Below are 15,468 nucleotides of genomic sequence, written 5' to 3' on the forward strand. Positions count from 1 at the left end.
CCAATAATGAAGTATGTGGCAAGTTTCTTAAATATTAAAAGATTAGAAAAGTGTGTCCATCTTCACAATTCCCCTACATCCCTTATATCCCAAAGTAAAAACAAATTTTACAACTTAAAAAAAAAATTCTACATTGTTTTCCCTGAAACTCAGTGTTAAGTTTCTATGTTTAACTCATTCCCAAGAAATAACAACTAATGAGAAGGAACAAGAAAAATAGACATTATTTACTGAGTTAAATAATATTACTGAGTTAAATATATTTACTGATATAAAGTTAATATTTCTTCATTCACTTAACAAATATTTATATATGTCTGTTTTATTTAAAATTATCAACATTCTTCAAAATGCATATAATAGGGGTGATATACATATACATACACACACATACTTATGGACCATAGAGAAGGTTGGACACCAAAGAATTGATGCTTTCTAAGTGTGATGCTGGAGAAGACTCTTGAGAGTCCCTTGGACAGCAAGGAGATCCAATGAGTCAATTCTACAGGAAATCAACCCTAAGTATTCATTAGAAGGACTGACGCTAAAGCTGAAGCTCCAATACTTTGGCCACCTGATGCAAAGAGCCAACTTATTGGAAAAGACCCTGATGTTGGAAAAGACTGAAGCCACGAGGAGAAGGGGACAACAGAGGATGAGATGGTTGCATGGCATTACCGACTCAATGGACGTGAGTTTCAGCAAACTCTGGGAGAGAGTGAAGGACAGGGAAGTCTGCCATGCTGCAGTCTATGGGGTTACAAAGAATCAGACATGACTTAATGACTGAATAACAATAGTGGCTGAATCATATTGTGTGTAAGGCAGAAACCAACATAACAGTGTAAAATAATTACCCTCCAATTAAAAATATTTCAAAAAATTTAAAAAAGGATATGATAATTTATTATTTAAGATTAAGAATATGAATTATGTACAGAGCAGTTAGAAAAGCTGTTCAAAGCTTTCAGTTAAGTTAGTTTAGTCACTCAATCCTGTCTGGCTCTTTGCGACCCCCAGGGACTGTAGCAAACCAGGCCTCCCTGTCCATCACCAACTCCCAGAGCCTATTCAAACTCATGTCCATCATGTCAGTGATGCCATCCAACCATCTCATCCTCTGTCATCCCCTTCTCCTGCCGCCTTCAATCTTTCCAAGCATCAGGGCCTTTTCTACTGAGTCAGTTCTTTGCATCAGGTTAGCAAAGTATTGGAATTTTAGCTTCAGCATCAGTCCTTCCAATGAACAGTCAGGACTGATCTCCTTTAGGATTGACTGGCTGTATCCCCTTGCAGTCCAAGGGACTCTCAAGAGTCTTCTCCAACACCACAGTTCAAAAGCCAAGGAAAGTGTGGAGCCATGATGGAAATCCGGCCTCACATCATTTCATCATGGGGTACTGGGAAAATGTATAAGTATAGCATAGAAGCATCAGCCCTCCATCAGTAGTATACTTGAACATCAGTCTTCGCTTTGAGGGTTTTCCCTTGTGTGTATTAAAACAAACAAACAAACTCATTTTCAAAACCTTTTATAATTAAAATGTACGATATAAATATGTATACTTGAAGCCTAAGATTAAGTTATCTGAAAATGTTTAGACAATGTCATTTAACTGCTATAAATGTATTGCTTCCTTTATTATTGAGGGAAAAAAAGCAAAAAATATACAGTCTACTCATGAAATTTCATTAGTAAAATCTAAAGCAGTTATCTGAAAATAAATATATGTCTCATTGACTTATGACACAGGAAAAAAAGTTTTAGTCAGTAACTAACAAGCAGTGAAAATGCCACACCCAGAAAAATTCTCTAAAATTAAAAAATAAATTGACAATAGTGATCATGAAATATTATCTGTACATATTCAAAAAGAGAAGCTATCTATTTTCTCTTCTTTATGCTGTAGAAGTTTCATTTCTTAGAAACATAAAACAAAGACATCCCAGATAGAAAGTACTGAATATTTTAAAAGACTCAATTATTTTGTACCTCTCTGTAATGCAGGTGCCATGAAAAATATTCTAAATTGAAAATACTCCCAATTCACAATGGTAAAATAGCATAATGCAAGGAAATTATGCATTCAATTCCAGATGTCATATTATTCTGGAATTTTAGCTCGGTCTGAATCAAAATCATGAAGACAATTGGAATGAATGTACTTTTCTCACAATTATCCACATGTATCTTACCATAATATTTAGAATATGTAGGTATCTTTGAAAGAACAGTGCCAGAAAAACTAATAGGGGGATCAAGTCTGAATTATAAAATGTAGACTTTCAATAGATCAGGACAGATTCCTTTATTTATTCAGTATCCTTGAACGTGGGCTTTCCTGGTGGCTCAAATGGAAAGGAATCTGCCTGCAATGCAGGAGACCCCTGTTCGATTGAGGAAGATCCTCACTCAGGGAATGGCAACCCACCATCTAGTTTTCTTGCCTGGAGAATTTCACGGATGGAGAAGCCTGGCAGACTACATACAGTCCATGGGTCACAAAGAGTTGGACACAACTGAGTGACTATCATTTTCACATTCTTGAACTGTTTGTATATACATTTTTCTTGACTGGAGCAGAGGTCAGGAAACTTTTTCTGTCATCTCCAGAAAGTAACTATTGTGGGCCAAACCATCTGTGTCACAGTTGCTCAACTTTGTTCCAAAGCAGCCACAGACCATATGTAACAATTGGGTTTGGCTGCATCTCCATAACACCTTAATAAAACAGCAGAGGGGTTGAATTGAGCCTAGGGCCATAGTTTGCCAACCCCTAGTTTAGAGCTCTGATGTTCCCTAAACAATTGTTTGATACTTAGGGTCAATCCAATTGCTATATTTACTCAAGCAGATTCAGTCTCCTTAAAAAAATTGCAATATTGTTAGAACATATAACTTAGGGAGTTACCAAAATACTAACTGTCGGATATAGCGGTGACTTCCTCATTATGATATAACCAGCTGACGACAGGTGCGGGTGAGCTGCTGACTCGGCAAACCACTTCTGCATTCTCTCCTTGTTTGAACTCTTGAGGAGATACCACTTCTCTGAAAGTGAGTTTTTCTGTATAAGAAAGTAAAACAAACCAAAGAAATATTATTGCTCATCCCCCTCAATAACATATTTCAGAATTATTGTTTATGGATGCTGTAATAAAATAAGTAGGTAAATCTAGATCATTTAAAACTTTACCAGACCATCTGATTCTCCTACCCAATAAATTCCCACCTCACTGAGAATAAAGTCCAAAGTCTTTACAGTGCTATATGAGGTCCTATATGAACTGGAGTCTATCTCATAATTTTTGATCCCAATTTTTCTTCTCTCCTCCTAATCTGTACTCCAGGCACTTCCTTGAACACTCCAGACTTGCTTTCATTCTGGGGCATTTGCACTCTCTTAAATTCCACCAAATTCTTGCCCAGTCTCCACATACAAAATAGTCATCACCCTTTATTTCTAAACTACTTAATGTCTTCCCTATAGGGTTCTATAATATATATATATCTAACATTTATACATTAGTTTTAGCTTACTTTTTGTCTCCTGTTTCTACCTTCTAAAATGTTAGCACCAAATGGCCAGTGACATTTTCTGTTTTAGTCACTAATGAGTCTTTAGGAATTAGAATATTGTCTGCCATATAGTAGACATCCATAAGTGTATCAAATGAATGCATGGATGTGGATATTTATGCTTAATGAGAAATTTTCACAAAGGTAATTCACTGTTCTTACTAATAAAAAAAAAATTACCTTTACAAATAAAACACCAGGAATTTTCCTTTGTATCATTTCAAATGACAGTTTTTTTTTCCAGATACTAGTCTATGAAATGATGTTTTCAATTTAGTCTTTTGTAATTTATGAAATTAGTACAGCAAATGGGCATATAAAGAAGTAAAACATCCTTCTCTGAGGAGTTTAGAAACTAACAGGAGGGAAAAAAAGGTCAAATCAGGACAAATGAGGACAACAATGTTCCAACAGATTGTCGTCATCTTAAAAGGAAGTATGGCTATGGCACTCTTTTGGCCCTTTTTTCAACACAGCTGTAAGGAAGACATGACTTATGAGCTAGCATTCTAAAAGGTTTATAGTTTTTCATTGGTATAAATGCTAACTACCACAAATTAATTGCACAGTAATATTCTAGGCACATTGCGCATGAATTAATGTAGTCCTCAAAGCAACTCTGTGTATGATGTAAGTACTACTATTATACCCATTTTATAAATGGAAATTGAAAACAGAGAGGGTACCCAATTGCTCAGGACCACAGAATTAAGTGATGGAACCTGGTTTCAAAACCAGGGAATCAATGATCTTCAGTTTTCCTAAACAGGTTGCTACTGCTACTGCTGTCACTTCAGTCGTGTCCGACTCTGTGCGACCCTATACACGGCAGCCCATCAGGCTCCCCCGTCTCTGGGATTCTCCAGGCAAGAACACTGGAGTAGGATGCCATTTCCTTCTCCAATGCATGAAAGTGAAAAGTGAAAGTGAAGTCGCTCAGTTGTGTCTGACTCTTAGCGACCCCATGGACTGCAACCTACTAGGCTCCTCCATCCATGGGATTTTCCAGGCAAGAGTACTGGAGTGGGGTGCCATTGCCTTCTCCGCCTAAACAGGTTAAGGATTCCTAAAAGTAGGAATGAGGAATTAATCAATTTCAAGTCATAAAATGAGGTCTAAGTGTAGAACACCTTGTTAATGAAAACACCTGGAGCTAAGAATCTGGTTAGAGATTTTTCTTCTTTATATGAGTTTTCAACTTTTTCTCCTATCTAAAGTCTGTCAACTTATCCTTCCCCAGTTCTCATTCTTGACTGTTCCCTGCTGTCACACAGGATATTTTCTCTAGTCATGAGCTTTTAAAGTGAAAAAAGCATTCCTAGTAAGTTCTGTAACACTAAATAAACTGTTATCTATTACCTAACAGATTCTTAATGGCATCAGAAAACTAAAACATTTTCATCTCTATTACTTACCCAATAGATTTGGCTGCATCTACATGTTTATAATCCACTGTAACCTTTTATCTATCTTATTTTAGAGATGTACTATGGTAAAATATAAATAAGCTGATATATGTAAAAGTCTTATTATTACACTGTCCAGCACAAAGTTAGTTCTCAATGAGTACTAGCTTCTATTGTTAAGTGCATTTCAATTTGAATTTTTATAAGAATTTATAATTTCAATCAATAAAACATAAATGCATGACTTACGGTAAATTTCCAAAACGACTGTAGCTTCTTGTGTCTGTCCTTTGGCATCTGTTGCTTGGCAACGATATATCCCTGCATCTTCTATATTTGCATTGTAGATGGTTAATCTTGATCTAATACCTTCCTTTTGCACTGATACCCTCTGTGTTGAAATTATCTTCTCCCCTTGAGGATTATACCAATCTATACTCTCAGGTTCACCAATTGCTGCAGAGAGCCATAGAAAAGAAATGCTTGAAAATATGTTTCAAGTGTTTGTTTTGATATTGGCATTTACTATTATGTAACAACTTTAACAATTTAGAAAAAAAAATGTAAACAGAATACTCAAAATCTGAAAATCTTACAAAATTGAAAGTAAACACAAATGCTAGCCCACATGTTCATCCTTATTTATCCAACACTGAGGATTAAATCTCGTCTGAGTAAGCAAAACCCATAGGAAATGAGTTTTCCAGTATGGTATTTAAGCTATGATAAGAGTAAACTTTGGGGCTTCCCAGACGGCTCAGTGCTAAAGAATCCACCTGCAATGGAGGAGTCGAGTTTCAGTCCCTGGGTCAGGAAGATTCCCTGGAGGAGGGCATGGCAACCCACTCCAGTATTCTTGCCTGGAGAATCCCATGGACAGAGAAGCCTGGCGGGCTACAGTCCATAGGGTTGCAAACAGCTGGACACTACTGAAGCGACTTAGCACTTACATAGTGTAAACTTTACCACAGTGATCTATGGATTATGATTATTATATCTAAGTACTGAAACTGGCTAGGCAACTGAGTCCAAATAACATTCCATTTGATAGACGTGTGTGTGCCTGTTTGCGTCCGACTCTTTAAGATCCCATGGACTGTAGCCCACGAGGCTCCTCTGTCTATGGTATTTCCTGGGCAAGAATAATGGAGTGGGTTGCCATTTCCTTCTCCAGGAGCCCTTCCCAACCCAGTAACTGAACCCACATCTCCTGTGTCTCCTGCATTGGCAGGCAAATTGTTTACCCACTGAGCCATCTCCAGTAGACATAATCCAAATTGAAACACGATTATGAACATACTTTCATCTGCTCAATTCTTTCTGATAGAGTCAGGAAATAGCACTCTCCCTGCCATACAGCAGAGCTCATAAAAATGTAAATCTTCTATAAAATAAACTTTGGCTTTTGTTAACAGAATTTTGAATTAATCTCTCAAGTTGTTAAACTTGCATAGATAAGGCCAATGACTATTTTTCAAATGAATCCCTAATCTTCTCTTTTTCCAACTGAAATGAGTAATTTCATCAGTTGATTCTAAAACTGTTAACTATTTAATCATATGATAATTAGAATGTATTGAAACGATACTTATGGTGGTAGGCAATTACAGCCAAATCATTACAGGGTAAACATTTATTTAAGTTTTCCAATTCAGAATCTAGGTTATTATCCTCTCCGTAAAAGCTGAAGCTTCCCATGTTTACTTTTAGACACCAAAAGGATGTATTTCACCTAATTGCTTGTGAGATAATTTGTGGAAGCAGCATGCACTATTAACTGAAAAGTTTCGGGGGAAAATGCATAAAGTTAACTAACATCTTTTGGGACCTTTTTGAAGAAAATTGTTCCCTCTCCTTCTCTTTTCCCCCCAAAATGGCTTTAGAAACAAATTATCTTCCTTCCTATATCAAATTAGACATGATGAAGAAAAAAGTATGAAAGAAGTTTAGTTAAATCGTGAATGATTTTAGTTATGTTATATTCAGTTTTTCTAAACAGAGCCATAAAACCGTAGTAGTTACAGGGTAACTCATCTGGGGGAGGTACTTGTTTTAATTCCCTCTTCTTCCATCACGAAGTTACAAAGAAATCATTTAAATGTGCATTACTTTAAATATGAGAAATACAAAATCCTCATTTTACACAGTAAATTATATAGGATATTTCTGTGAAATATTTTGGACATTTTAATTCTTAATGATATGGAAAAAATTCATTATCATGGAGAGTTTATTCTGGATTTTCATAGTGCAATCATAATTCTTTCTTTTTTTGGCAAATCCAATAAATAGTAATTCCAAATAAAAATGTCCATGTTATATTGCTGATGATACTGGGCTAATGGGAAAATTAATAAGTAGAATTAAATTTATTTTCCTGAAAAGGTAACATAAAAATTCATACATGGGACACATTTGTCTGTGAGGATATGACTGAGCTCCGTTGAGTCTTGGGACCTGGGACCCTTTCACTGAAATGCTTGCACCTGAAAAAATGTCTCCTAGAGTAAAAGAATACAAAGAAACTATAAGAGACTAAAAATAACTGCAAGCACATGCAGTTGCAGCAAATTGTGATCAAGATGCATAAAGGCCAAATTCCAACTGCTACGTTTGAGGGAGCAAAAGCAGGGTACTACCCATGACACCTGCATAGTGTACCACCTAGGCTACCTCTCCACAGTGACCCAGTGATTCACACCTACCCTCAAACCATTTAAAGCACCAGCTCACCCCACCTCAGAAAGCAAGCAAGGAAACCTGTCACTTGTTTTCACATCCTAGTGTGTAGCAGAATTCAGGATAAAGCCCTGTCTGAATTTCTCATCTGGCCTCTTACCAATTTCTATTGATTAAAGAGTCAAAAACCCAGTTCTGTAACATGAGCACCTTCTAGTTCAATCTGAAGACATAGTTTTAGATGTCTCAGTGCAGGAAATTTTAGAATCATATCAACATATCAACACTATGATAGAAAAATATATACAAGTGTTCTGATTTGTATAGGTTTCCCACATTTTCATTTTTAGATTTTTGCTTTACTACTGCATTTAAAATAAATAAGGTTTCTTCCAGGACAACAGTACAGCTCTTGGTTAATTTTCTTTATATAAAAGGGAAAAAAAAGTGCTTTATTAGTTTGCCTATTACTAAGAGCCAAACACTAACACTGGATGATGTTAATTCATACTCTTCAATTATGTGTTAATTTATGAATTATCTACAGAGGCAATACATCATATGATTTATATTATAAAGATAATGCAAATCCAAGAAAATAATACAATGGATTGTATTTTTAAGTTCATAAAGGTAATGCAAATCCAAGAATATAATAAAATTTGATTTTATTTTCAAATTCATTTTTTTAAACAATTTCATTTTTCTGTGATTTTGTGATACATTTGAGCTGGATGTGTGCATGTGTACATTTGTACATATAAAGTATGGTTAAAGTTTAGAAACAAAGAGTTATATTTTATGCCAAAGCTGTGCTGACATAAAAAAAAATACTGAACCAATCTCTCCCCTACTTTCTGTCTTCCCATTTGCAAATATACAACAACATGTATCAACAGACCTATCAATTCAGACCCTTAAGAAGGCAAATTTATGAAGAATCATGGCCTTTACTAGAGATTCATATGAATTGATATGATTTTTAGATACATTATTATAATTGCTTCTATTTTTATTAATTGCAATAATGATTTACATAAGTCATGCTATTCTCAAGACAACTTTTATAATGAATTTTATGTCAGAAATACATATTTAATTCCGTTTTGAAATGCTAAATTATAATCATGAAAGAAAACAATTTTTAAATATATTAAAACACAATTTGGCACTGCATGAATATTTTAAAACTTTATATATGAAGTCCTTTATGCATGAAAATTAATATTGTGAATCTAAATAGCAGTAGAATGTGTTGATTTGTGAGTTTTACATACTGAATAAAATTTTGTTGCTTAAGTAGAACCATATAATTTCTCATAGCATTATAATATATGATATTTCTAAACAAAATTATTCAATTATAACATATAAATTTATTCTAATATTACTATTAGAGGGAAATATTTCAATTTATTTAAAAGTTATCATGCATACATTATATTTTCTAAGCTATCTTCAAAATAATCTAGTTTGTTTGACAGTCAAGATTAGTAACTGGAAAGTAATAAATAAAATTCTTAGTGCTTAATATGTAAAATGTGCTTATTAACACTTTTTCAATCATTATAAGTCCAATGATAATATACAATTTTATTTCTAGAGAATGATACTTTAACTATGAAATTACTCAGTATATTATATAACTAACTGAAGAATGAAACAAGCTATCTGAAAATATTTGTAGAAATACATACCTGTACATGTGAAGAATTTAGATTCACCCACACTAAGCTCTACTTTGCTAAGTGAAATTGTCACTTGAAGAAGAGCTGAAAGAAAATATTTGAGTAAAATTAATTTTGCTTTTAAACATAAATGCTAAAATATTAACACATCGTGTTGATATCATATGATCTAAATAGCAATTATTTATCCTCTTATGCTTTTATTACCTATAGAGAAATGAAAGTTTACAAAACACAATCTAACAAATCATACCCATTATATCATTATGCACTTTACAACCAGGGCAAATAAAAGATGTATTAAAGCTCTGTTGAAATGTTGAGAAAATTCATACTCAGACAACTGTTCCATATTCACAGGCTAGGGCTTATGTGTGCTACCAGATTGGGCAACAGCTACAGAAAATTTTTGCTCAAAATTTGGAAACTTGCTTAAAAAGAGTACACCCTACACTGCTATTACAATAATTAAATCTTTAAGTTAAGTACTTTTTGACTAACTACTAAAATATTTCCATGAAAGAAGACAAGCATGTGGAAGAGAGGAGGTACTACATAATGAGGGGGGAATAAACTAATAAACTTTTTCCTTTTTTTTTTTTCCACAAAATAGATAAGTTAATTGAAGTAACTAGAGCAATGGTAATAAAATAAAGATATTCAAAAAAGTTTATTGTCAGATTTGGAATAAAAGAGCTGAATATTCTAACATCAGAAGATAATTAAAATTATGCTTTAACATAAATTAAAAGATTTATGTTTCTAATAATATGTCAAGACAGTGTGACCATGCCCTAAAACACTGTTCCACCATCCTTTGCTCCCAGAAATGCATAGCTAACCTTTTCAGAAAAAGAACTGACTCCAAAAAGACCCTGATGCTGAGAATGATTGAAAGACTGAAGGCAGGAGGAGAAGGGGGTGACGGAGAATGAGATGGTTGGATGGCATCACTGACTGGATGGACATGAGTTTGAACAAACTCCAGCAGTTGGTGATGGACAGGGAAGCCTGGTGTGCTGCAGTCCATGGGGTCCCAAAGAGTCAGACACGACTGAACTGAACTGAACCTTTTCAGGACAGTAATGGTGCTTCAAGGGAAAAAAAAAAAAAAAAAAAAAAATCTGAAATTTAGAGTTCAAGCCTACATTGGGAATTTGTGGGTCATAGTAACTAAAAGGCTCAAAGATTGCAGAGGATGGATCCAAGCTTGCTGAGAAGAGGGGATGCTATAGAACATCACCAAACACTGGACCAGAAAAAGATTCACCCTTAGTGTTAAGAAGGGTATAGAATAAACTAGCCTACTGGCAAAAGAGAATGACAAGGATAGTTGGCTCTTCTGGCCTGTGTAAAGGAAAAATGTTTCTCCTTAAAGAGGTTAACCATGCTTCTACCATATCCTAGATTTGGAATTTTGAAATTGCAAATATATGTTCTTTGGGAAACCCCAAGCTGAAAATTAACTTATAAAGCTGTTTCACATAGGACTCACAGCTACGTGGCAGAAACAAACACAAAATCCCTTCATAATCAGTCCCAACTCCACAAGATTTTCATAAACGAACCTCTCTTCAAATTTAATTCACATTACGACACTATAAAATACATGGTGAAATAAGGTACTGTGAGCACGAATTAGTTGAAATAACCTAGAGGAGAAATTATACCCATGAAATTCCAAAAAAATAAATTAGACTAAGGATGTAACTACCATACCTATGTTGACAATGTTTAAGTAAATAAAATGTGAAATCAAAAATATGAGAAAGGAAGACAATATTTATCAACCAAAACTTGTCATACATGTTATTTAAACTTTTTAAAATAATTCCTTGTACGTCCCATACTTGATTGATGAATCCTTTTTCTGGAAACCTCCCTGAGAAACAGGATGGGCTACATTGCTCTCTTCTCTCCAGTCTTGGCCCTTTTTTATTAATAATTTCATCAACACTCAGAGAGTACATATATGATAGGGGCTCAAAAAGTGTCCTAGTAAGTCTAATATTTCAGAGAGAAACATGTTAAGAATAACAAAGAATTAGAATAGGAAGAAAATTAGAAGAACCAAGGAAGTGTGTTAGTCATTCAGTCAAGTCTGACTCTCTGTGATCCCATGAACTGTAGCTGGCCAGGTTCCTCTGTCCATGGGATTTCCCAGGCAAGAATACTGCAGTGCCATTTCCTTCTTCAAGGGATCTTTCAGACCGTGTTCGAATGCAGGTCTCCTGCATTGCAGGTGGATACTCTACTGTCTGAACCACCAGGGAAGCCCCAAATGAAGGAACAAGAGAGTATCTATTATAAACATTGTCAATTCTAGTGAGAATTGACAGAAGAAGACTTTTTCTTTGTAGAAGTAACTAATCCCCAATGGGGACAATAGAATCAAACTGTAGACAAAGTCAAGGAATTTAAGATTGGCCTCTTAAGAAATTATATCTGTAGAAATGTGTAGAATTTGAGGGGATCCACAATTCTGGACATGGGACTTTACAAACTGGGAAAGGTTTACTCATACTTATGGATAGAAGGGACAGAGGTAGAAAAAAAGGTGATATAGTTGGAATAAAGAAGGGAATTGTGATTTTTCTCATTCTCTTTTTACTATTTATACTTGCTCCTTTAAGATATCATCTTATTTCATGACATCAATTTCCTTTTCTCTTTGGTTCTCCAGTCTATGCTTTCCCATAGTTTAATCCTACAATTTCTAATTCTCAACTCACATTCAATTGAATAGCATATTTTAATTTCAAATTCTCCATGTTCAAAATGAACACTTAACCCTTGCACCACTATGGAGAACAGTGTGGAGATTCCTTAAAAAACTGGAAATAGAACTGCCTTATGATCCAGCAATCGCACTGCTGGGCATACACACTGAGGAAACCAGAAGGGAAAGAGACACGTGTACCCCAATGTTCATCGCAGCACTGTTTATAATAGCCAAGACATGGAAGCAACCTAGATGTCCATCAGCAGATGAATGGATAAGAAAGCTGGTACATATACACAATGGAGTATTACTCAGCCATTAAAAAGAATACATTTGAATCAGTTCTAATGAGGTGGATGAAACTGGAGCCTATTATACAGAGTGAAGTAAGCCAGAAGGAAAAACATAAATACAGTATTCTAATGCATATATATATGGAATTTAGAAAGATGGTAACAATAACCCGGTGTACGAGACAGCAAAAGAGACACTGATGTATAGAACAGTCTTATGGACTCTGTGGGAGAGGGAGAGGGTGGGAAGATTTGGGAGAATGGCAATGAAACATGTAAAATATCATGTAGGAAACGAGTTGCCAGTCCAGGTTCGATGCATGATGCTGGATGCTTGGGGCTGGTGCACTGGGACGGCCCAGAGGGATGGTATGGGGAGGGAGGAGGGAGGAGGGTTCGGGATGGGGAACACATGTATACCTGTGGCGGATTCATTTTGATATTTGGCAAAACTAATACAATTATGTAAAGTTTAAAAATAAAATAAAATTGGAAGAAAAAAAAATTGCTAACTGTTTACTATTCAATTTTTGGTCATTACCAATCAATTGTAAAGTCTTGGATATATAACCTCTGAAATATTACTTGTATGCATTCTTATTTCCAACACTGTTTCCCTAATGCATGCACTCACTTATTTGTAACCTGAGATATTTCTTCTAATCTGAGAGAGTGATGTATCAAATTCTGTATGTCTTTTTCTGACTTAATATCTCTTCAGTGTTTCTCCCCATGAGAATATTTCTCAGGTTGCTGCAAGCGTATATTTCAAAAAAAATTAATTTTACCTGCCTACTCAAAAATCTCCAAATTGCATTTGTTTTATTCAGTTAATTAGTTATTGTGTACATTTTAATTGAAAGAAAACTAACTTTTCCAAGTTTATTTCCAATTGTTCCTTAATACTTTTGCAGCTGTAGACAACTACAATTAATCATCCTCCACTTCCCCACTGACTCACACTTCCTCACCAATGTGCTTTTGTGCAAACTATTGCCTTTGCCATCTCCCTTTCTCTAACCTCCACATGGCTGGCTACATTCTATCTTCAAAATAAAACTAAAGGATCAATAACTTTTCAAAATATTCTTGGATAGTTCCATTTATAACATCAACAAATAAATGTCTTTGATCCAGAGGCATGTTCACTAAACAAATAAAATGTATATTGTTGATAATGATGTGTGTGTTGGAGAAGACTCTTGAGAGTCCCTTGAACTGCAAGGGGATCCAACCAGTCCATCCTAAAGGACATCAGTCCTGGGTGTTCACTGGAAGGACTGATGTTGAAGCTGAAACTCCAATACTTTGGCCACCTCATGCAAAGAGCTAACTCATTGGAAAAGACCCTGATGCTGGGAAAGATTGAAGGCAGGAGGAGAAGGGGACAACAGAGGATGAGATGGCTGGATGGCATCACCAACTCGATGGACACGGATCTGGGTGGACTCTGGGAGTTGGTGATGGACAGAGATGCCTGGCGTGCTGCGGTTCATATGGTCACAAAGAGTCGGACACGACTGAGTGACTGAACTGAACTTAACTGATTATGTATGTTACTTGCTCAGTTGTGTCTGACTGTTTGTGACCCCAAGGATTGTAGCCATCCAGGCTCCTCTGTCCATGGGATTTTCCAAGGAAGAATATTGGAGTGGGTTGCCATTTCCTCCTCCAGGGGATCTTCCCAACCCAGGGATCAAATCCCCATCTCCTGTGTCTCTTGTATTGCAGGCAGATTCTTTACCCACTGAGCCATCAAGGAACCCTTCTCTACTATATTTAAATGTAAATTTCTAGAAGGGAAAGCTCATCACCCTCACTTATATTTCTCCTAAACTGATAATACATATAAATGCATGGCAGAATAATGAAAAAACACTTTACCGAGAGTTTATCGTACACTGGGTACAGAACACTGACAGTACTGACAATATCAAATTTTGGAATCACCTCACCGACTTAAATAAAGTTTAAAGATACTAGAACTTTTGAGAAATATCTGCCAATTCTTACTTAAGCAATTCCCAGTTTGACCTTTTGTAGTTTACAGAAAAGACAAAACTTGAAAGATGCAGCCATTTTAAAAGCCAAACACATGTAGGCATTTAAAAAGTTCTGAACAATTTTACACAGATTTGCTAATGGGTATAATAAATAACATATTCATTGCAATAAAATGAAATTAATCTTGAAATTGATTAGTTAATTTTTATTAAAACACTTGGTTAATTTTCATTCCATACAAACTATCAATTCATCCATTAATCAAGACCATATTTTTATGAACATTTTGGTGACTGGGCACATTGGCTATAAATCGGGGATTAAAAGTATATAGTAAAAAGACAACACATAATTCTCTAGTTTAATACATTTCCCAAAGGCTAGATTTACTCTATTGACCCCCACAGATATATTAAAATGTGCAGATTAGGAAAAAAAAAAAAAAAAGAACTAAAATTTAAGGTCATGCCTTAATCTTTGCTCTAGAGATTCAACATCATTTACCATTCTTGACTTTTGGTTACCTCCCCCAGAGGAAGATACATATGGTACAAAATGGCCTCCCCCAGAGTCTTTGCACCTAAATGCCAGAAGAAAGTGAAATAATCTTCTAATGACAATGTTGTGTTCAGAAAAAACTGGTCAGGATTGATATATTTATACCTATCCAGTTAACTTCACCTTCATTTCTGATATTTAAATTTAGGCATTAAAAATAAATAAATAATGAGAGTTGACAGTGAAATGGGGCCTTTATATCATTCAGAAAAAAATTAAATATTTCAAATTAAAATATCTGTTTAGGGTTGGGTGGAATTTGAGTAATAAAATGGCATTCACTGATGCTGAAAAATCCAATCTTGATATTTTACTCTTCTTATATTGGGAATAGATATAATACCTTTGAAGAAATTGATAAGGGTATAATGTTACATAGATTGATTCACTTGATATAAGCAACATTGATTAAATGATAGAATTACTTAAAAGCCAAACAATCAATCATAATTTTGTATTAAAATTGGTATTGGATAGTCAAAATGCCAGTATATTCACATGAGAGTCTCATTTAAAGTAAGAAAACATTTTACAC

General features: G+C 35.0%; 1 protein-coding gene across 2 annotated transcripts in view; it reads right to left on the bottom strand.

Annotated features, from left to right (window-relative positions):
- The window catches only part of NCAM2 (neural cell adhesion molecule 2), a 568,041-nt gene that overhangs the window by 230,715 nt on the left and 321,858 nt on the right, over nucleotides 1–15,468 (bottom strand). For both annotated transcript variants that reach the window (XM_005895596.2, XM_070367501.1), the window contains exons 2-4: nucleotides 9,366–9,440; nucleotides 5,239–5,445; nucleotides 2,928–3,071 (exon numbers count right to left, since the gene is read on the bottom strand). In XM_005895596.2, coding sequence (XP_005895658.2) covers nucleotides 2,928–3,071; nucleotides 5,239–5,445; nucleotides 9,366–9,440 — 426 coding nt within the window. The remainder of the gene's footprint in view (nucleotides 1–2,927; nucleotides 3,072–5,238; nucleotides 5,446–9,365; nucleotides 9,441–15,468) is intronic.

The sequence above is a fragment of the Bos mutus genome, chromosome 1, assembly GCF_027580195.1.
Source record: "Bos mutus isolate GX-2022 chromosome 1, NWIPB_WYAK_1.1, whole genome shotgun sequence".
Lineage (NCBI taxonomy): Eukaryota > Metazoa > Chordata > Mammalia > Artiodactyla > Bovidae > Bos > Bos mutus.